The following is a 21,823-nucleotide window of genomic DNA, read 5'->3' as shown; positions in this document are numbered from 1 at the left end:
GACTTCACACCCAGTTATGCTTTGTAGTGCTTTCTGTTTGCTCAATGACAGATTCTTGCTTCAAATTTTCAATTTTTCTTTCTTTATTTAGAAACCTGCCAATTCTCCATACTCTTTAATTTTACTTAACAACAATGGCATCACCTATAATGGATTTTCATTAATAAACATCACATCATCTGCAAATGTCTATATTTATAAGAAAAACTTTTCACTTTCAACCCCTCTATTTTAGTAACTTCTTTGATTTGCATCAACAAAATCTCCAGAGTCATTATAAATAGCAACGGGGATAGAGGGCAACCTTGTCTTGTACCTTTACTAACGATCATTTGTTCTGTCAAATCTGCATTCACACAAAGTTTAGCTTTTTGTTCTGTATAAATTGCCTTAACCATTCTTATAAAATCATTTCCCAATTTCAATTTCTCCATCACCACAAACATAAAGTCCCAATTAAGATTGTCAAAAGCTTTCTCCGCATCAGCAAAAAAAAATGCTACCTCTTTTTCAGGATGCTTTTCGTAATATTCTACAATGTCTGTTACTGTTCTAATATTGTCTCTTATTTGCCTTCTGGGGAGAAAACCTGCTTGCTGTTCCTGAATAAAGGTATTTAAATGCCGTTTGAGTTGTTCTGCTAGTATCCTAGCAAATATTTTATAGTCATTGTTGAGTAATGAAATTGGTCTGTAATTTTTGAGATGGAAGGCATTTTAAAGGGGTGTGGTTCCTTTAAATGTGATGGGCAAAACGCCCTTTGGAATTTAATCGTGCCTATCACAACCTTGCTCCCGGCTCCACCCTAAAAGCCCCCAGATATTTCCTGAGTCAGACCTGGCAACCCTTAGCTACAAGGCCAGCAGTGCTGAATTTGGTGCAATTCAGTCATGCGACTAGGGGTGGAATTCTAGCAGGAGCTCCTTTGCATATTAGGCCACACACCCCTGATGTAGCCAATCCTCTGAGAGCTTACAAAAAAGAGCCTGGGGTCAGAAACAGCTGGGGTCAGAAACAGCTTCCTTTGCTTCTCAGGACTACCTTGCATGGGATAGTCTGTAGAACAAATTTGGAATCCAGTGGCACCTTTACCAATAAGTTGATTCAAGGTATGTGCTTTTATGCCCAAGCACACTTCGTCCAAGATTCTGAGCCTGGAGATAGCTTCCAAGCTACAAAATAACAGACTGCTTGCAACAGGAAGTGGCACGCTGCCATGTGTTTAAATCAACACATTTCTCTGCAAAATATGAGGACAAGACAACCTGATCTTCCCCATCTATTATTGCTGGCAATGACGAACATACAAAGAGCGCTGCCACATCAGACCATCCAGTCCAGCCTTTTGTTTCACACAGCGGCAACCAATTATCCTTGGAAGGCCAACAGAGCACAGAGGCCAGTAAAAAAGGTAAAGGTAGTCCCCTGTGCAAGCACCAGTCGTTTCCGACTCTGGGGTGACGTTGCTTTCACAGAGTTTTCATGGCAGACTTTTTACGGGGTGGTTTGCCATTGCCTTCCCCAGTCATCTACACTTTCCCCCCAGCAAGCTGGGGACTCATTTTACCGACCTTGGAAGGATGGAAGGCTGAGTCAATCTGAGCCGGCTACATGAAACCAGCTTCTGCTGGGATCGAACTCAAGTCGTGAGCAGAGTTCAGACTGCAGTACTGCAGCTTTAACACTCTGTGCCACGAGGCTGTATAGAGGCCAGTGCCCTCCTCTGATGCTGCCTCCTAGCTCTGGGATTCACAGGTTGACTGCATCTGAATATGGAGGTTTCTTTCACTCCCCATGGCTAGTCGCCGTGGATGGACTTCTCTTCCACTGATGCTGTTCACATCCATGAAAGGTGAAGCTGATGTGTTTGGGCACTATACTATGCTCCTGAAAAGCTGCCAATCAACCCATCCATTCCATGTTTTTATCCTGCCCCCCTCTATGGAGCTCAAGGTGCCAGGCCTAGTTCTCCTCTTCCCACCACCATTTTATCCTCACAACCAGGTCTCAGATTCAGCAGGAGCTCACAGAAGCACAGCTCCTGAACCTTTCCGAGGGTTCCCCCTCTTCCTTCCCACTTACCTTGTCCACTGAGTAGTAGGTGCAGCTGCATAACAATCCCTGGATTAGGAGAGTGGTCAGCCAGCCACCCACCAGGGGCTTTGCCACACCCCCAGCAGCCCTCATTAACCCCTGGAGAAGCCCACGCCCCCACCCTTTCTCCACTTCTGATGTGATTTTGGGCAGCGGGTGGCTTGCTGGCCTTTTGACTGGGGGCGGGCGGGCCAGGAGAGCCCCAGGAGAGTGAGGCCTGCTTGAGCTGTCTGGATCTTGAGCCAGCCCAAGCAGGCCTTGCTTGCCCAGGCTCCCCTTTCTTGCATTGGATTGCTTTTGGCTGAGGGTGGGGGCAGCACATGCTAATATGCTAAGGAGCTCCGCCACCTATTTTTCTACAAAACGACCCCTGCTCACAACAGTCCTGCAAGATAGATTAGGGGGAGAGAGAGACAGAGGTACCCTCGCTTGGCATCTCTTTAGAGACTCATCCAAGGTCCTGAAGAGTCGGCCTTCCAAGTAAGGCTCTATGCCAGTCTATGCCAGGAGACAGAGAGAGAGAGAGACAGACAGAGACAAAGACAGAGAGAGACAGAGAGAGCACAACTGGTTCAAGGTCACTCAGCATGTTCTCAGTCAAGCAGGGATTCAACAACAGCCCAACACACCAATCACAGACCACCTCTTCAGACCCAAGACCATGGGCCAGTGTTCCCTCTAAGCTGAGTTAGTGTGAGCTAGCTCGCAATTTTTTAGCCTCCAGCTCACGGATTTTTGTCTCAGCTCAGGAAAAATGGCCCTAGAGCAAACTAATTTATGCAGTAGCTCACAACTTTAATGCCAGTAGATCACAACTTTCATTTCAGTTGCACACTAAAGTAGAATTTTTGCTCACAAGACTCCATACCTTACAGGGCACACTGGACAGCAGCTTAGTCCTACCTTGGGTTTCAGCTTCCCATGGACCAATGAGAAGAAGCCCATCTGGAGAAGTTCTGCCGGACACCGCCATGGCAAAGCAGATCTTCTGGGAACTCCCTTCAATCAGGACCAGGACCAGGTCCTTGAGTTCAGTGGACGAAGGCCCTTGTAGCTCCACAAACTCAAACTCCCCGGGAGCAGACACCACATTGACCTCACTGATCAGCACGGTGGACGCATTCAGCTGTGCAAAAGGCACACAGTGGTTATCCGAACCAGGGGTCGGTGTGGCCACTTGGAAAAACCAGTGCGAATCTCTCCCTTGGCATCTCTCCAGGGACTCATCCGTGGTCCTGAAGAGCGGGTCTTCCAAGTAAGGCTCTATGCCCGGAGTCAGAATATGGACCAAGTCATCCGCTCGGTCATTGACTTTCGACTTATGGACCAAGGCATCCACCAGGCTCTTGTTGGTGACCCTCATGTTTTCATCAAAGGGTCCGCCCCCAAAATACACAGCAATTGCATCCGGCCCGTTCTGGATCGTGTTCTTGGGCAGGATCACCGATGGCCGGGGCTTGACCATGGAGGACCCGACGAGAAAGAACCCGTAGCTATCGGTGGAAAAGCCCTTGAGGTCCTTCACTCTGTAGGCCACGTTGCCATTGCCATTGTAGAAAACCAAGTGGTAGCCGTCAAGAAGGGCCTGCCTGCCACTAGTGTGATACAACTCCACATATTCTGAGTTGTCATCCCCCGGGTTATCCGCGTTGACCTCACTGATCAGGAGCAAATGCTTCGTCTTCTGTTCCTTCGGATTCTTGATGGAATTCTGGGAGGCTGCCTCACAGAGCACCACAGACACAAACCATAGAGCTGTTGTTAGCTGGACGGGACCCATGACCATGGAGACTAAAAGATTCCTAGGGAGCTGACAGACAGAAGCTCGCTCATGCAGGGAATTGCGTAAGATGGGGCAGAAGATCTCCAGATCTGGCAGCAGAAGGGTCTCTGTTCAGTAGTGCTACATCACAGCCAATAGAGGGTGCAGACTTTTTGGATCCAAGACAGAGAGGACGGGACGCGTTGCTCATCTGGAATCGGACATACCAAGGTGGTGCGGCAGTAACGGTTCATAGGACTTGCCCAGATCTTGGCCTTGGGACAGGGGGAGAAAAAACAATAAAAGGAGACAATCGTGAAGTAATTGTCCCAAGGAAAGGAAACGTTTCACAACGTTTTCACAGCAGACTTTTTACGGGGTGGTTTTGCCATTGCCTTCCCCAGTCATCTACACTTTCCCCCCAATAAGCTGGGTCCTCATTTTACCGACCTCGGAAGGATGGAAGGCTGAGTCAACCTCGAGCCGGCTACCTGAAAACCCAGCTTGTCCCAAACCGATACACAAACACATGATGCAAGACAGATGCGAAATCTGCAGCTCACACTTCAACACAGGGGTGTTGAACTAATTTGTTATGGGGGCCAGATCTGACATAAATGAGACCTTTTTGGGCCAAGCCATGTCGGGCCAGGCCGTATGTGTACCTAGGTAGCAGAGATATAAACTTTATAAAGGACACAAACACAATTAAAGATTTTTTTTTTAAAAAAAGCTTAAAATAAAACATGCTTAAAACATTAGCACTCATTGGTCTTAAAGGTGCTTTCTTTGTATCTCTCCCCTGGGGTCCAGGAAACTGGGCAAAGGAAGCTCTGGCTCTTTCCCTCCCTCTCCAGGAGACCAGGATGGGGAGGAGCCTCAGCCAATAGAAGGAAGAGAGGCTTGGCTTAGTAACTCTGCCATGCAAATGAGCAAGCCTTGCAAAGCAAGCTGTGATGCAGAAGGAAGCAAGAGAGAGGGAGAAGGAAGGAGATGACAGTCAGTTGCTCGGGGGCCTGATTGGAGCCCTCCAAGGGCCTGATTCAGCCCCCAGGCCGCATGTTCGACACCCCTGCTTTAATACTTTGATTCAGCATTAATCCAGAGCACGGAAGATATCAAAGTTTCCTTCTAGTTATTTTTGGGAGAACGCTTTGTATGATTTGAAGAGGATGCCAAGCCATGACTATGGCATGCTCTCCAGTCTTGGATCCCATTTCCAGTCAAAGCTCTGACTCACACTCCCAAAGCGCAATTGCAGTGTGCCTCTTTAGCAACACTGGTCTCTGGGCCAAGGCCTGTGACACACGAAGGATCTGACATGCCATTAACCACCACCCCACCACCACCCCCCAAAAGAAAGTGGCAGGGTGGGGAAGTCTGGAGTCATAGTAATGTGGGGGGAAATTAACTCCTCCCCCTGCCATTTCCCCAATCAAAAATACCTCCCCAGGCTGTTTTAGGTTTGTTGAGATTTCTTAGAAAATGGGTATTAAAGTACTCAGCTATTCCTAAGATTACTTCTGGGTAGCCTCTCCGAAAGCCATGTTGTAGATGTGGCAAAGTTTTGTTTCACTGGGCTTTTAAACTCATCACTTTGGGTTTTACACTGTATGGCCATGCCTTATGGGGTTGTTAAATTTGAATAAACTTGAAACATTTTGTAGAAAAAGCCCAGCAGGAACTCATGCATACTTCTTCAGACATATATGTATCTGCAGGGCTTTTTCTGCAGAAAAAAACCAACAGGAACTCATACGCATATTAGGCCACACCCCCTCACAACACCATTGTTCCACACAGGGCTTTTCTGTAGAAAAAGCCCAGCAGGGATTCATTTGCATCTGACGCCAAACCAGTCTGAACTGTGTTCCTGCTCTTCTTGCAGCTGCTGGAATGGACTTGGGTCAGTCATAGTTCTGGCTATGTTGTCCTTGAAAGGGCAGCTTCTGGGAGAGCTCTCTCAGCCCCACCCACCTCACAGGGTGTCTGTTGTGGGGGGAAGGAAAGTAAAGGAGATTGTGACCACTCCGAGACTCTGAGATTCAGAGTGTAGGGCGGGGTATCAATCCAATATCAGCAGCAGCAACAACAACAAAAGCCCTGTATGGATGGACAGATGGATGTATCTGAAGAAGTGAGCTTGACACATGAAAGCTCATATCCTGAATAAAACTTTGTTGGTCTTTTAGGTGCCACTGGACTCTAACTTTAGAGCAACAGGGCTGTCCCACCTGGCTCTGGCAGGGATGCCAGCCTCCAGGTGGGACCTGGGGATCCCCTGGAATTACAGCTATTGGAGCCTGGACTCCAGAGCCGTGTGACTGTGCCCCACGGAAGTCCCTGTCCTCCCCAGGCTCCGCCGTCCCCAAATCTCCAGGGCTTTTCCAACCTGGATCTGGCAACCCTAAACCCTCCATCCCTAGTTCTAACCTTGCTCACACTAACTCCCCTTAGAGGGAACACTGGATAGTAGTTTCCCCACTTCCCTTACCCCAAGAAACCTACCAGCCCCTCCTCCCTTCCCTCCCCACTCAGGTAAGCAAATCCCCCCGCTGTCAATAGGGTTGCCAATCCCCAGTTGAGGGCAGGAGAAACCCTGGTTTGGAGGCCCTCCCCCTCCCCGCCCCCGCTTCAGGGTCATCACAAAGCGGGAAGGAAACTGCCTTCTGGCCACTCTCTTATTCCCTATGGAGACAGATTCCCATAGGGTATAATAGAGAATTGATCTGTGGGTATCCAGGGCTCTGGGGAGCCTGTTTTTTGAGGTAGAGGCACAGAATTTGTATCATAGCATCCGATGCCTCTCCTCAAAAACCCCTCCAAGCTTCAGAAAGATGGAACCATGAAGTCCAATTCTACGAGCCCCTAAGGAAGGTGCCCCTATCCTTCATTGTTTCCAATGGCGGGAAGGTATTTAAAAGGCTAGTCCCTTTCAGTGTGATGGCCAGAACTCCCTTTGGAGTTCAATTATTCTTCTCACAACTTTGCTCCTGGCTACACCCCCAAAGTCTCCCGGCTCCACTCCCAAAGTCCCCAGTTATTTCTTGAATTGGACCCGGAAACCCTAGAACACCTATGATATCTGTGTCCTAATTTGTAAAATATGCTTACAACATCCACGCTGTTTTTATCTATTAGTTTGAATCGCTTTATTGTTGGGTTTTTATTATTATTTTTAATTGTTCTATTATGTTGTAATCCGCCCTGAGCCCATTTGGGGAAAAGGTGGACTATAAACCCACCAAATAAATGAATTAATAAATACATAGCCACCAAGGATTGGAGGGAAGGGGGGGAGAATCCGGCAGCCAGCTCCCTTCTGCCCCAAAGGCGCAAGAGATGGAAGCCAGCCGCCAGAGAGCCAAGGCAACAACGACTCAATGGTGCGTCAGGAGCGCGCCCCTCTTACCTCGCGGGTGGGGGGCGGCGACCCGGAGCCCCTCGTGCTGCCCTGCACAGCGGCCCCAGCTCCGGGGAAAGCGGACAGAGCCAGCCCCTGCAGCCTCTTCTCTTTTCGCGCCGGGAAAAGAGGAAACTCGGGCTTTGGAACTGCAGCTTCAGCGGCTGCTTCCCCCCACAGGCGTCTCCAAGCAGAAGCAGCAGGAAAACGAAAGGAGGCGCCGGGCCAGGGGCCTCTGCTGCTGCTGCTGTTCCCCGGGGTGGGCGTGAGCACAGGGGCTAGACTTTTCAATTTCAGGGGGAAGGTGGGCCCAGCCACAGGCATTTGATCCCGTGACATCATAGGGAGGAGCCAGTGACATCACAGGGAGAGGCCTCCATTATCACTACCTATGAATTTATAGAGAAGCTCCCTCCCCATGAATTTAGGGAGCAGCCCCCCCCCCAACAATGCCCATGGACTGGGCCAATACAGGAAAAGGTGGGAGTTTGCCAGTATTTATAGTGGTATCCCAGAGGTCTCTTGCTGTGTCCTGTTTTTGAACTTCACTTTTAGAATAGTCACTTTAAGATCTGCAGATATACGTATCATGTGCATAGGACAAACCAATGGTCACAAATTTGACAGTAAAAGGCAATCCAGAAAAGCTTTAGGGGAACATTTTATAAGTTTCCCTGGACGTTCACTTGCAGGTGCTGTGTTAATCGTGTAATCCCTGCAGCTTCTAAACTGCTATAATAGCATTTCAAAGATGTCAAAGTGTTTTATAACTTTTTATTCAAAAAACCAGCATGTAAAGTAAGCCATAATAACATTGTTATATGCTAAGGAACCAGTTCATTTTAGTTGTAGCTACCTAGGTAGGGTTGCCAAATCCAGTTCAGGAAATATCTGGGGACTTTGGGGGTGGAACCAGGAGACTTTGGAGTGGAGCCAGAAGACATTGTGATGGAACCAGAAGCAAGGTTGTGACAAGCACAATTGAGCTCCAAAGGGAGTTCTGGCCTTCACATTTAAAGGGACTGCACACCTTTCAGTGCCTTCCCTCCATTGGAAATTATGGATAGGGGCACCTTTTGGGGGGGCTCATAGAACTGGACTCCACAGTCCAAACTTTTTGAAACCTTGGGGGTTGTTTTGAGGCGAGGCACTGGATGCTATCCTGAAAATTTGGTGCCTCTACCTCAAAAAACAGCCCCTCCAGAGCTCCACACACCCACAGATCAATTCACCATTATACCCTACGGGAATCGATCTCCATAGGGAATAATGCAGTGTCCAGCAGACATTTCCCTCCCCCACACTGTTTTTTGATGACCCTGAAGCAGGGGGGGCCCTCCGAACTGGAGGATCCCCTGCCCCCAACTGGGGATTGGGCAAACTGGAAAATGCAGTGTACTGCTTAGCAAACACTAGAAATAAACCACTGCATTTTTATGATGCAGATACATGCTTAAACAATTTCTTTCATAATGATGCAATTATATTATTATCATCACAAACCAAAATTCATTAAATGTCCATAGAAAAATCAAAAAGTTATTTCACACCATTCTTGTAAGGTAGTACTTTCAAAATAAGAATGTTATTTCACACCACTCTTGTAAGGTAGTACTTTACAGTCCACTGTCTCAGTTCTCCTTTGCTTGAAAGGCATAGACAGTACCATGCTTGTATAGATTCCTCCTATGGGTAGCAGACCGAAGTGACAGGTACGGCGGCTACACAGGTCCTAGGTTCAGTTCTGTGTTTCGTTCAGCTTGCACTGGCTGCTTTCTTTTAGCTTTGGAATCCTGCTAAAGGCAATTGCTCACATATTACAATACAATGTTACTTTGCAGCTTGCACTAATGGGGGGGGGCAAAGCAGTTTGCATCATTCTCCTCCCCCCCTATGTGATTTGAACAACAACCCTGAGAGGCAGGTTAGGCTGGAAGTCTATGCCTGGTCCAAAATCACCCAGTCAGCTGCCTTTCCCATGCTGTCTTCCCACCCACCCAAGTGAAGGCATTCCATCCCCGCCCCCCACTTCAAGGGAAGCTGATCTCTGCCATCTATTTGGATAGCAGTTGTAATTCTGAGTGATCTCCAGCCCTCACCTTGAGATTGGCAACAGTGTTTCCCCAGTAGGAAATGCCTTTCCTTCAGAGGCCTATGGTGATCCCTTGTGAATTTCCCAGCAACCTTGAAAGGTACCACTAAAGGCCTCTAGGCGAGTGTCCCCTGCCTGTTGCCAATCTCCAGGTGAGGCCTGGAGATCTCTTAGAATTACAGCTGCTATCCAAAGAGATGGCACAGGTCAGCTCCCCTTGAGGTTGGGTGGGGTGGGGGACATACAAGTTAGGGCTTCAGAGTGGGATCTGCCAGACTCAGGTTCTAGTACAGATGATAAAGCAGACAGTCAACAAATGTGAGAACTGAGTTGGAGCCCAGTAGCACCTTTAACACCAACAAAGTGTTGCATATAGCCCCTTCAGGGGGGAGGTGTTTGTGAGTTTCCTGCATTGTGCAGGGGGTTGGACTGGATGACCCTAGAGGTACCTTCCAACTCTATGATTCTATGATTCACAGTGTCTTCTTACCTTTTGATATTGTTTCAGACACTAGAGTTTCTGGGGTTACACACAGACACAAATATTTCTCTGACATGATTTTTTTTAAGATACAGCAAATTTTTTTGCAGAAAACTTACCTTTGCAATGTCAATTGTCCTCCTTCAGACCTCTAGACAGGCCAGATGAAAGGATAGAAAAGCACCTTTTCTTCATAGATCTTTCCCTACTGATAAGTGGACTCCACCCCTGTTGCCTTATCAAAGTTCTCTTTCCCCACCCACTTGACTGCTCAGGTTGAAACAGCTTTTCCCAGAGACAAAGATTCACACATATGTGTTTCCTGGGGAGATGCTTATAGCTCAATTAGCATTTGTGAGGAAGGTACAAAGAGTCTCTGAGGAATGACTTCCTTCTTGGCAGCCAGAGGAAAAAAATACAGAGGGAATAGCTGCTTTACCGCTTCACATGCCTTTGAAGGAGATAATTTCAAAGGAGTATTCGCAGCGGGGGCTTAGCCCCCAGGGAAAAAATTTTGGGGTGGCGGGAGCCCCATACTTTACGCCTATGCGTGAGCGAGTCAGCTTCCTGCAGGTCCTTCCTCCTCTTCCCCCGGCTGCGGAACTGGCCTGCTGCCCTCTGTGCAGGAGGGAGAAGCAGGGCCAGCTTTTCGGTGGCCTCCCAAAAAGTGTGCTTCTCTCTATTGCGCGCCCACCCAGTCCCGTTTCTTTGTTTTCACGCTCTCGCACCAAGTCATGCGCCTCCGAGCCAATTTGGGAGGTGCTTCCCGACGGGCTTTTGCTGGGGGAAGCAGCAAAACCCACTTTCGAGAGGTTTTCCGAAGCAAATTGGGACTGCTCTATGGAGCGGGGGGGGGCGCCCCCTCTGGCCCAGGGCTTTGGTGGCAGGACAGAGCTCAGCAGCTGGGAAGGAATGGAGTGGAAATGCCCATCAAGGAAATCTTTTTATTCCGCCTTTTGGGATCAGGCTGGAGCAGGGGTGCCACACGTGGCTCTTTCACACACAGGGCCGGCACATGGGAGTAGGCGGGGTAGGCAATGGCCTCGGGCTCTACCCCGCCTGGGGGCGCCACCAGGTGCCCCCTTATCCACGCAGAGCGCTCCTCCGACCATGCCTTGGAGGCAGGATTGGAGGAGCGCTTTCCCCCTGCAGTCAGCTCAGCGCGCTGTTTTAGCGGGGCCAGTCGCTTTCAGGTTCAAAGTGGCCAAGCAGCGTCTTTGGAAGGTGCCACTTTGCCACTTTTAACCTGAAAGTGACCAGCGCACTAAAACAGCAGGGGGAAAGCAGTGGTGCGGCAGCACTGTTGTGTGCCGCCCGTCACTCTCTCCTCCCTGCACGAGGGAGCTTTTTGGGGGGCGGAGCAGGAGGTTGCCTCTAGCAGTGCCCAGAAACTACGGGACTTTCAGGCTTCGGCGTTCTCCGATTGCAGAGAAGGTCGAGGCTTGAAAGCACCAAGGCTTCAAAGCACTGTTGTTTGTTTCTGGGCGCTGAAGGGAGGAGGGGGAATTCCCCTCTCCCTTCAGCGCCCAGAAACAACGGGGCTTTCAGGCTTCTGCATTTCCAATTGCAGAGAACGCCGAGGCTTGAAAGCGCCGCTGTTTGTTTCTGGGCAATGAAGGGAGGGGGGGGGAAATGGTGCTCCTGACAGATGTGATGACATCACCTGTGGGTGACATCATTCCTGGTTTGTGCGCGTGCAAAGCGTGCGCACGAAAATTTCCCCCCTTGTGAGGGAATGGGTGCACGTCGGGGTTCTGTCTCGGGCGGCAGAACCCCACTCACCGCCCCTGTTCACACATATTGTATGGCTCTTGAAGCCCCATCAATCAGCTTGGAGAAGGCATTTGTCTCTTTAAATCACTTTGCCAAGCCAGCTGGCAACTTGGAGAATGCCTTTCAAGTTGCTTTCTTTCCACCCCCCTCCTCTATGTATTTGCTTTCTTTTCACTTTTCCTTCCTTCCTGTCTTGCGGCTCTCAAGCACCTACATTCGTGATTTGAGGCTCTCAAACATCTGACAATTATACTGTGTGGCTCTTATGTTAAGCCAGTTTGGCCACCCCTGGGATGAGGGGGGGAGGTCTAATGAACTCCAGATGGCAGGGCAGGGCTTTAGAGGGAGGGTGACCATGGAGTAAGGTTGCCAAGTCCCATTCGAGAAATATCTGGGGACTTTGGAGGTGCGGCCAGGAGAGTTTGGGGGTGGGTCCAGGAGCAAAGGTGTGACAAGCATAATTGCACTCCAAAGCAAGTTCTGGCCCTCACATTTAAAGGGACTGCAAACTGGGGATTCCCTGCCCCCACCGAGAGATGGGCAACTGTGCCAAGGAGGCAAAATATGTGCGTGTGTGTGTGGGGGGGTGTATAGTTCCAGGTGGGTAGACATGCTGGTCTGAAGCAGGGGTGGATAAACTGTGACTTGTGAGCCACATGTGGCTCTTTCACACATAATTCTGTGGCTCTCGAAGCCCCCACTGCCCCGTCAGCCAGCATGGAAAAGGCATTTAAAGTCTCTTTAAATCACTTTTCCAAACCAAGCCAGCCAGCAGCTTGGAGAAGGTATTTAAAGTTGCTTCCTTTCCACTTCCTCTCCTCCCTTCATCTATTTGCCTCCTTGCCTACCTTCCCTGCTTCCCTCCTTCCTCCCTTCCTTTTTCAAATATCTATTTAAATCACTTCTCCAAGTCAGTCAAAAGCTTAGAGCAGAGTTTCTCAAACTTTTCTTTCCCGTGGCCTGGATATTTTTACACTTCTCCTTCGTGGTCCACTAAAATTCGGGGATGGAGCCAGGAGACTTTGAGGGTGGAGCCGGGAGACAGGAATTATGTCATTTTCTGTGGTGTCACTTCCAGGTCAAGGGTCAAGTGACGTCACTGCCAGGGCACACGGAACCAAAACTCCACCTTTTTCTGTGATGTCACTTCCAGGGCACTCCCCCAAACCTGCCTCTTCTTCTGAAGTACGGTAACTTCATTTTCAGAAAAATCTCTCTGAAACTCATGCTGAGCCAAAATGGGGGTGGAAAGTGGGTGGTCTGCAACTTTTTCATACATTCCCAGGGTCCTTTCTTTCCACCCTCACACCTGCATGCACCCCTCTGTGTTCTTCTCCAGCTTGCAAGCACTCCTAATGCCCATGTTCAATTGCCTGCACCACCTACACACCACTTCCTCAACAACACTGACCAGTGTATGCAGTTGGAAGTGCTGTTGCCATTGCCATCAGGAATGCCAGTGCTGTGTACCACCCACACTGGGCCCTGGCAGCTGCTGTACCTCAAAATATGCTGACACATTTAGTAGGCCCTTCCTTCAGCAGCTACTACTGGAACCCTTCCTCAAGCTGCAACCAAGCTTGCTTGGTTTCAAGAAAATCTTTTGACACCTGTTTTTCATATTTTTCCTTGGCTGAAACACTGGGAAATTGCTGTGAAAGGTAGCAGAGAATTGTACTTAATTTCAAGTTATATGACGTTCATACAAGCTTTTCTGCAGTTATCCCAAAAAGGATATTTATGAGGGGCTTGCAGCTTTTTACTGGCTGTGTTTAAAAGCAACCTGTTGTACAGATATTTAGTTAGTGAACTTCTTTCACCCTTATTAATATCTACAGGAGGAGTTTAATTTTGGTGTTAAAAGCAGGACCAGTAAAATGGTGCCAAGTTCATAGTACCATCACTTCCAGTGCTGTTGAGATATACAGCAGTAATCTCCAATAATCTCTTTCTGCCCCACACCTCTGACTCTCTCTCACTCACACAGGAATCTCATAGAAAGGCCAGCTGGCTACAACTGGGAGTGCCAATTTTTCAATGACAGAGCTTCTATGTCTGCAACAACAATATGATGAACAGAAAAGTTTCATCCAGTAAAAATGGAAGGAAAGAAAGAAAGGGAAAGAATGAAATGGAAGGAAAGGAAAGGAAAGGAAAGGAAAAAAGAAAAGAAAAGAAAAGAAAGACATGGAAATAAAGAACATAAGAGAAGCCATGTTGGATCAGACCAGTGGACCATCCAGTCCAAAATTCTCTCATACAATGCCCAAAAAGCACCAGAATGTCCACCAGTGGGACCAGGGCACTAGAAGCCCTCCCACTGTTGTTTCGCCCCACCCCCAGCACCAAGAATACAGACAGAGCATCCCTTGCAGACAAAAACAGAAAGAAGGGGGGGACAAAGGGGAAAAAAGCCTTACTCGCCATCAGATTACCCCAGCCAGCAACAATTCTGCCCAGGGGTCGTTTGGTAAAAAAAAATAGCTACTGGAATGCCCACTCCCCACCCCTCCCAGCTGAAAAAAGCACACACCCCTTCTTTGGCACTCAGGTCTCCTGGGAAATCTCCCCAAAAGAACGTACTGCAAGGCACATGAAAGCTCATACCTTGAAGAACACTTTGTGGATCGAAAGTGCCAATGGACGCCAGCTTTTCTCTCAAACACTGGGAGAGGGGGAGAAGGAAGGAGAAGCAGCTCAGCTCCTCTCTGCACAACACAGAGATGGGAGAAGGAAGGAAGCCAAACAGAGCTCAGGCTTTGCATCCTGTGTCAGTCTTCAAGGCTAGCTTTTCTCTGCACAATAGAGAGATGGTGGAAGGAAGGAAGCAGAGCAGAGGTCATGCTTTGCTGGGGGCAGGCTTCTGTGGTCCAGTAGTGAGGCTTCTGTGGTCCAGTACCAGGTCCCAACCCTGCAAATGGGAAACAGTGGCTTAGAGAATGCATTTAAAGTTAAAGTTGCTTTCTTTTCACTTCCCAATTCCATCTATTTTCCTTCCTTCCCTCCCTCCCTCCCTCAAACACCTGATGTTCAGTCTTGTGGCTCTCAGACATCTGATGTTTATTTTATGTGGCTCTTACTTTAAGCAAGTTTGACCACTACTGTGTCTAGTCTTTTGCCTTGAGTTCACCCAGTCTAAATAACCCCTTTATTCTTCATGATGGCTATATAATGTACTACCTTTTGTACGACTATCTTCTTTTCCCCACTGTCATTCCTGGTAAATACACCATACCCCGTTTTCCCCTCCCATGGCCCCCCCTCCCAATGACAAGAATTTGATTTGTCATATTCACTAATCTAAATTAAATAAAGGGGTGGCATAGAGATCTCATGGTAACTTTCAGGTTTGTTTTTTTTTAGCAGGAACGCACAGGAATGTAATTCCAGCTGGCTTGCTGTCAGGGGGTGTATTCTAATATGCAAATGAGTTCCTGCTGGACTTTTCTACAAAAAGCCCTATGTGAAACAATGGTGGCATCAGGGTGTGTGGCCTAATGTGCAAATTAGTTCCTGCTGGGCTTTTTGTACAAAAAGAAGCCCTGTTTGAAACAATGGTGGCATCAGGGGGTATACCCTGAGGAACCTGGTCCCATCAGGGAGACCAGCCACCCTAGAGAGAATCCTATCACATCTTCTCCCTTGGCATCACCATTAGTTCCTCCTATGTTACGATTCTCTTGTCTCATATTAATCTCCATCCTTGCATTCCCTTGCCCAAGAATGCCAACCTGTCTTTTCTGATCATGAAGTTTCCCCAGGATTCACGCCCCATAATTCAGGCTGTTTCCCCAAACCTTCTCTTCCTTGATCACTTTCGTGATCCTGACAGCCAATTTTGGGGTATTTCTCAGCCTTTTCTGTCCTCCTTTTTACTTAATGAAAGCAACCCTTCCTTTCACCCCATTCTCAAAGCAACCTTTTCCTTTACTCCAGAATTTCCCAAGATGCTCTCAATTCCAACCCCAAAACTTGTTAAATCCTCTGCTCTCTTCTCATTTTCTAGATCAGAGCTTCTTTTCTTGGCTCCCATTTTCAGACGTCTGATGCTCAAAGAGAGTTGCCAGTCCCCAGGTGGGACAGGAGGAACAAGCCATGTGGGCATTCACGTTAAATCAACCTCAAAACCTTAGAAATTCAATTATTTGTATTCAATTATTATATAATAAATTGTTCATAGAAAATACAATGTGACACAAACTGCAAAAGAAAGACTACTCCCGAAACAAAAAGTCCAATATTAATGTCCGACAGTTTGTTCCTAGAAGTTGGAGTCGGGAAGTAGTGTGAAATGCCGTGAAGACAGAGTCCAATGAATATAAGAGAAGCCATGTTGGATCAGGCCAATGGCCATCCAGTCCAATACTCTGTATATATATATACACACACACACACAGTGGCCACTGATGGACCTCTGCTCCATATTTTTACCCAATCCCACCCCACTGCTTACCGTTCTCCGCTGCCCATTTATACTCATCAAAGGTTTCTTAGTAAGCTCAAGAGTCATGGAGTAAAAGGATAGGAAGCAGAGAGTGGGCACTCCACTATACCCTATGGAGATTGATTTCCATAGAGTATAATGGAGAATTGATCTAGGGCTCTGGGGGCCCTGCTTTTTGAGGTAGAGGCAACAAACTTTCAGCATAGCAGCCAGTGCTTCTCCCCAAAATACCCTCCAGGTTTCAAAAGGATTGAACCAGGGGGTCCAGTTCTATGAGCCTCAAAAGAAGGTGCCCCTATCCTTCATTATTTCCAATGGAGGGAAGGCATTCAAAAGATTAAATGACCTGATTGCATTGTGGCCTCTGCCCTTGACACCTGGATTGCAGTCTAGCGTCTTTCGCCAGTCCTGGTGCTGAAAGAACAGCTCCCCTCTACCCTCCCGTCCTTTGTCTTTCCCAGACAATGTCCCCCTTCAATCCTTTATTCCCTTAATGGCTCTTTCCCTTCCCCCTCCCCTTTTTTTTTACCAAGAGGTCATTGTGAACTTCCTGCATTGCCCAGGGGGTTGGACTAGATGACTTTTGGGGGTAACTTCCAGCTCTATGTTTCTATGTTACCTTCAGCTTCTAGAGCAGGGGTGGCCAAACTGTGGCTTGTGGCTCTTTCTCAAGTATTATGTGGCTCTCATAGCCCCCCCCCCCCATCATCCAGTGTGGAGAAGAAGGCATTTGTCTTTTTAAATCACTTCTCTGAGCCAAGCCAGTCGGCAGCTTGGGGAATGCATTTAAAGTTAAGGTTGCTTTCTTTCCACCTCTCCCTCCTCATCCATCCATCCATCCATCCATCACTTCCTTCCTTCCCTCCCTCAAACATCTGACGTTCATGCCTTGAGGCTCTCAGACATCTGACATTGATTCTATGTGGTTCTTACATTAAGCAAGTTTGGCCACCCCAATATGCGAATAGGTTCCTGCCGGGCTTTTTCTACAACAAAGCCCTGTGTGAAACAATGGTGATGTCAGGGGTGTGTGGCTTAATATGCAAATGAGGCCCTATTAGGCTTTTTCTACCAAAAAACAGCCCTGACCAATACCATCATCCAGAGCAACTTCCATAAAGATTGGAGTTGTGTCTGTGTGTGCAAAGCATCATTGATTCGTCAGCAAATATGCCCAACAAACCAGGTACGGCTGGAAATTGAGAAATTTGATCAGTCTAAGTCCAAGAAGACAAATGCAAGAGAAGAACCCGCTGCCTTCAAAAGAAACAATTGAACAGGAGAAGCAAGTGGGTGAATTGTAAGGAAATCAAGCCCTTCCAAATGATGCACTGTACATTCCTCAGAGATTCTTATTTTACTTCTTTTAGCTTTTTTCACTTGGGAAGGTGCAAAAAGGGTGGGTCAAGTTTAAAGGGCAGCACTGCCCCTTTTACGTCCCAAACCCAAAAGAATTGCAAAAGAACTACTGATGCTGCACAAAGGCGTTGCCCTTCCCATCTGCCTTTCCAGCTTTGACACAAAAGAGTTCACATTTTCCTGAATAAAAATTCTGGGTGCATAAGGCCTCATTTTGGGGCACGAACTCACAGGAGTGGACCTCTGGAACATTAATTGTGCTCTTTCTTTATTGTGCTCTTTCTTTCTTACAATCCCCACTGCCCCAAATACTTGCTTCTGGGCTCCGTTGTTCAAACCCTGGTGAGAATTTTGCTGAACTCTAAGATTTGATAAACTTTCTACTCTTTTCCCCCCACAAAAAATGGGAAATTAATCAAAACCTATCAAGCAGACAGATGGAAATCTTCATCATGCCTTGGTGGCTACATAGGAGAAAGTATGATGGGAGTAAGGTTTTATTATGACCATTATAATTCAAGAAGTATTTTGAGGTAGATGCTGAGCTGATATAATTTAGTACACCTTCTGGTGATGTGAGAGATGTGCATATGCAAAGAAGTAAACCTAATGAGTTATGCTAATGAGCTCCGGTACCTCTTTTTCTATGAAATGACCTGACTATAGTTAATCTAGTAACACACAAAGCTGTTCCATGGTCTTGCGAGTTGTAAAATGCAATTAACTGAGTGCTTTTTTTTCATTGTTGTTCAAATTATTTTAATGATTTTTAATATGCAAATAAAATGTTTTAAAACCTGGTGTGTGTGTGTGTGTGTGTGTGAGACTTGCATGAGCCAACCAACGCATGATATGGAAAGAAACCTATTATCCCTCCAACACGGGTTAAATTGAGTTGCAATAATTCAGAATGTTTCTTGCCCTCCCACCCAGCTTTTGTGTACTTTTTAAAGCTTAAAAAAGCTTTTTTTTTTTAAAAAAAAAAAGGCTCAACTGCAAAAATTACATCAGATGTGGTAAACTGGATCTTTGGTGGGGAAGTCTGATTTAGAAGGATGCAACACCACTCTTGCCAAAGGCGAGAACAAGGGTGTGGTAACAGATGTTGTGTGTCGTAATCCAAGTCAGCTTCTGTAAAAACTGTCCAGACTCCATCCCCCGTGTGTTCTAGCCTCTTGTGTTCGTTACCAGTATTTCTAGCCTCATAATTTTCCTCCCTAAGTCGGTCAAAGGACAGCAAACTTTCCCCATCTACTTGTCTACCTAGTTACAAGTGTTTTTACATTCAGTTTGATCCAGAGTTTTAGAGTCTTCAAATTGCCTGCCACTGTTCCACTTTATTTTCCTTTTCCTTTTGGTGGAGTCTTTTAAAACGCGTGAAAACTTCTACAATACAAGTTTGAAACGCCTGTAGAGAAAAGACCGGATCAAAACTAGTGTCGAGAAAAACATAGCAGCAGCTCCAAAACTCATCTCACTGAAACAAATGTAGATGCTTTGGGCAGAAACAATGCAAAACAGTTGTGAGAACGTTAGGTAATGTAAAAGGTGAGTTTCCAATGCAGTGATTGTCAGTGTAAAAACACCCATTGTATGAAGAGTCTTGCTGGATTAGGTCAAAGGTTCACTCTCCAGTTTCCCAGGGAGACCCCCAGGAAGTCCACAAGGGGACCCTTGCTTTCCTCCTCTCAATCAAGGAGGCCATTGCTCCCTCTCTCCGCCACAGTAGTCCAGGGGCACACTGCTTCTGAATGTGGGGGTTCCATTCAGTTATCAAAGCTCAGGGGTGGCCAAACTGTGGCTCAGGAATCACATGTGGTTCCAGGGCCAGCCCTGCCTCTAGCCCTGCCTCTAGCCCTGACTACCTAGGGCACTGGCCTTCTGTGGGCACCAAATTGGGCACCCCCATGTGACTCGGTGCCATTATCAGTGTGGGGAGGGGGGTGCAAGAAGTTAGCCGTGCCTAGGGCTAGACAGTGCAGCTGTCTGTGTGGCTCTTTTACGCATATTGTGCAGCACTTGAAGCCCGATTTGGAGAAGGTATTTGTCTCTTTAAATCACATCTCCAAACCAAGCCAGCCAGCAACTTGGAAAATGCATTTAAAGTTGCTTTCTCCCTCTCTCTCTTTCTCCCCCCCTTCAAACATCTTATGTTTTTTGTATGTGGCTTTTATGTTAAGCAAGTTTGGCCACCCCGGCTATATACTTTGCAAGGGACCGGACAGGAACTTGGTACCTGATTCTAAGAGGTCATAAACCATTGCACATGACTTTTAAAGCTTGGAACACACAGGAACACAGTTACAGCTGGCTTGGTGTCAGAGGGTGTGGCCTAATATGCAAATGAATTCCTGCTGGGCTTTTTCAATCAACCCCCCCTGAAAATTCTACTTTGTAAGCTACTGGCATTAAAGTTGGGAGATGCCACATAAATTAGTTTGCTCTGGGACCATTTTTCCTGAGCTAAGACAAAAGAGTGTGAGCCGGAGGCCAAAAATCTGTGAGCTAGTTCATGCTAACTCAGCTTAGAGGGAACACTGGTGCTAACAACAATATGGGATGGGGGTAGATTTGATCAGCAAAACTGCACTGCAGGAAAAGGCAAAACACTTCTGGGAGTATCGGGTTAAATCCTCTCCTCCAAATTGTGGTTCCAAGGTTGCTTCCTGTTTCCTGTGACAAAGTGCTAGGAAGATCTGTTTGTGGACCTCCAAGGATCACGTCTGATGTCACCCTGGGGGCAATGTGCCCTCTTAACTTTTTCCTTCTCCGGAGCAGAGCAAGTTCACCTCCGGAGCAGAAGATAACTGCTTTAATTTTAAAACAGACAATGGGTAGTGCAAGAAGCTGTGCAGCTCCAGACTGCTGCTGGGGGTGGTGCTGTGTGGGCTTCCTGTGCTTCTGAACAGCTACCTACATCCGCAGCTTGGGGGCCAGATTTGCTGGGCACAATCTGGCAATTCGACCTTCAATGTTCCATTTTGTTCTTTTGGGGTTTGTGTGTGTACTTGTGTGCCTAGAAGTCATGGTGACTTCTGGTGACCCCTACTGGGGCTAGGATATTTTTCAGAGGCTTGATACAGTCTGCCTCTGCCTCCCCATCCTGGTATTCCTTGAAGGTCTCCAGCCCAACTACTTGCCAGAGTCGACCCTGCTTAGCTTTCGAGACCTCTTGAGATCGGGCTTGCCTGGGCTATCCAGGTTAGGGCCCGTTTTGTTCTTAATATATCATACGTTATTTACATTTCATTTCTCTTCCTTCGAACATGAGAAGCCATGTTGAATCAGGCCAGTGGCCCATCCAGTCCAACATTCTGTCACACAGTGGCCCAAAAAACCAAGTGCCATCAGGAGGTCCACCAGTGGGGCCAGGACACTAGAAGCCCTCCCACTGTGCCCCCCCATGCACCAAGAATACAGAGCATCACTGCCCCAGACAGAGAGTTCCAACAATATGCTGTGGATAATAGCCACTGATGGACCTCATAAGAAACATAAGAACATAAGAGAAGCCATGTTGGATCAGGCCAATAGCTCATCCAGTCCAACACTCTGTGTCACACAGAGGCCCCCCAAAAACCAAGTGCCACCAGGAGATCCATCAGTTGGGCCAGGACACTAGAAGTCCTCCCATTGTTCCCCCCCACCCCCAAGCACCAAGAATACAGAGCATCACCGCTGCAGACAGAAAGTTCCAACAATACACTGTGGCTAATAGCCACTGATGGACCTCATAAGAAACATAAGAACATAAGAGAAGTCATGTTGGATCAGGCCAATGGCTCATCCAGTCCAACACTCTGTGTCACACAGTGGTAAAAAAAAAAACAGGTGCCATCAGGAGGTCCACCAGTGGGGCCAGGATACTAGAAGTCCTCCCACTGTGCCCCCGCCCCAAGCACCAAGAATACAGAGCATCACTGCCCCAGACAGAGAGTTCCAACAATACTCTATGGCTAACAGCCACTTATGGACTTCTGCTCCAGATGTTTATCCAATGCCCTCTTGAATCCTCTCCAGGCACTTTTCCCTGAGGACTGATCTTCATTCCCTTTGCCCCCACAAAAATAAGAATGTTGGAAACAAATATGAATGTTGGCATGTGGCACCATATAAATAAGGAGAATGAGACGCACCGAGTCCACGCCCTCCAAAGGAGGAAAAGAATGTTTATTATGTAAACACAATCTGTTTCCAATCCTACAGGTCCTTCCTTGTGGAATTACAAAGCATTTTAAAACCATAGGACACCACCTATCTCAGCACGGCCATGGTGTCTGGGCATCACTGCACGACTGAAGAGAGCCTTGATCTTCCCCTGCCATTGTCTCACAGGCACACAAAATCTGTGCACAGCCCTGTAATCACATCCAGGCCAGCCCTTTCTCCCAGCTCATGCTATGCAGAGATTGAGT

At 47.5% G+C, this 21,823-nt stretch overlaps 1 protein-coding gene and 1 pseudogene across 2 annotated transcripts in view; one reads left to right on the top strand and one right to left on the bottom strand.

Moving 5' to 3' along the window:
• The window catches only part of LOC132588474 (uncharacterized), a 50,044-nt gene extending 46,154 nt beyond the window's left edge, over nucleotides 1-3,890 (bottom strand). For both annotated transcript variants that reach the window (XM_060260868.1, XM_060260869.1), the window contains exon 1: nucleotides 2,998-3,890. In XM_060260868.1, coding sequence (XP_060116851.1) covers nucleotides 2,998-3,880 — 883 coding nt within the window. In that variant the 5' untranslated portion in view covers nucleotides 3,881-3,890. The remainder of the gene's footprint in view (nucleotides 1-2,997) is intronic.
• A 13,329-nt stretch (nucleotides 3,891-17,219) lies between these two features.
• Nucleotides 17,220-17,385, top strand: LOC132588443 (thymosin beta-4-like; annotated as a pseudogene).
• The last annotated feature ends 4,438 nt before the right edge of the window (nucleotides 17,386-21,823 follow it).

This window comes from Heteronotia binoei, chromosome 20 (assembly GCF_032191835.1).
Source record: "Heteronotia binoei isolate CCM8104 ecotype False Entrance Well chromosome 20, APGP_CSIRO_Hbin_v1, whole genome shotgun sequence".
In the NCBI taxonomy this organism is placed as follows: Eukaryota; Metazoa; Chordata; class Lepidosauria; order Squamata; family Gekkonidae; genus Heteronotia; species Heteronotia binoei.
The sequence above is the reverse complement of the archived record's forward strand: the minus strand, read 5'-3'. Positions and strand labels throughout refer to the sequence as shown.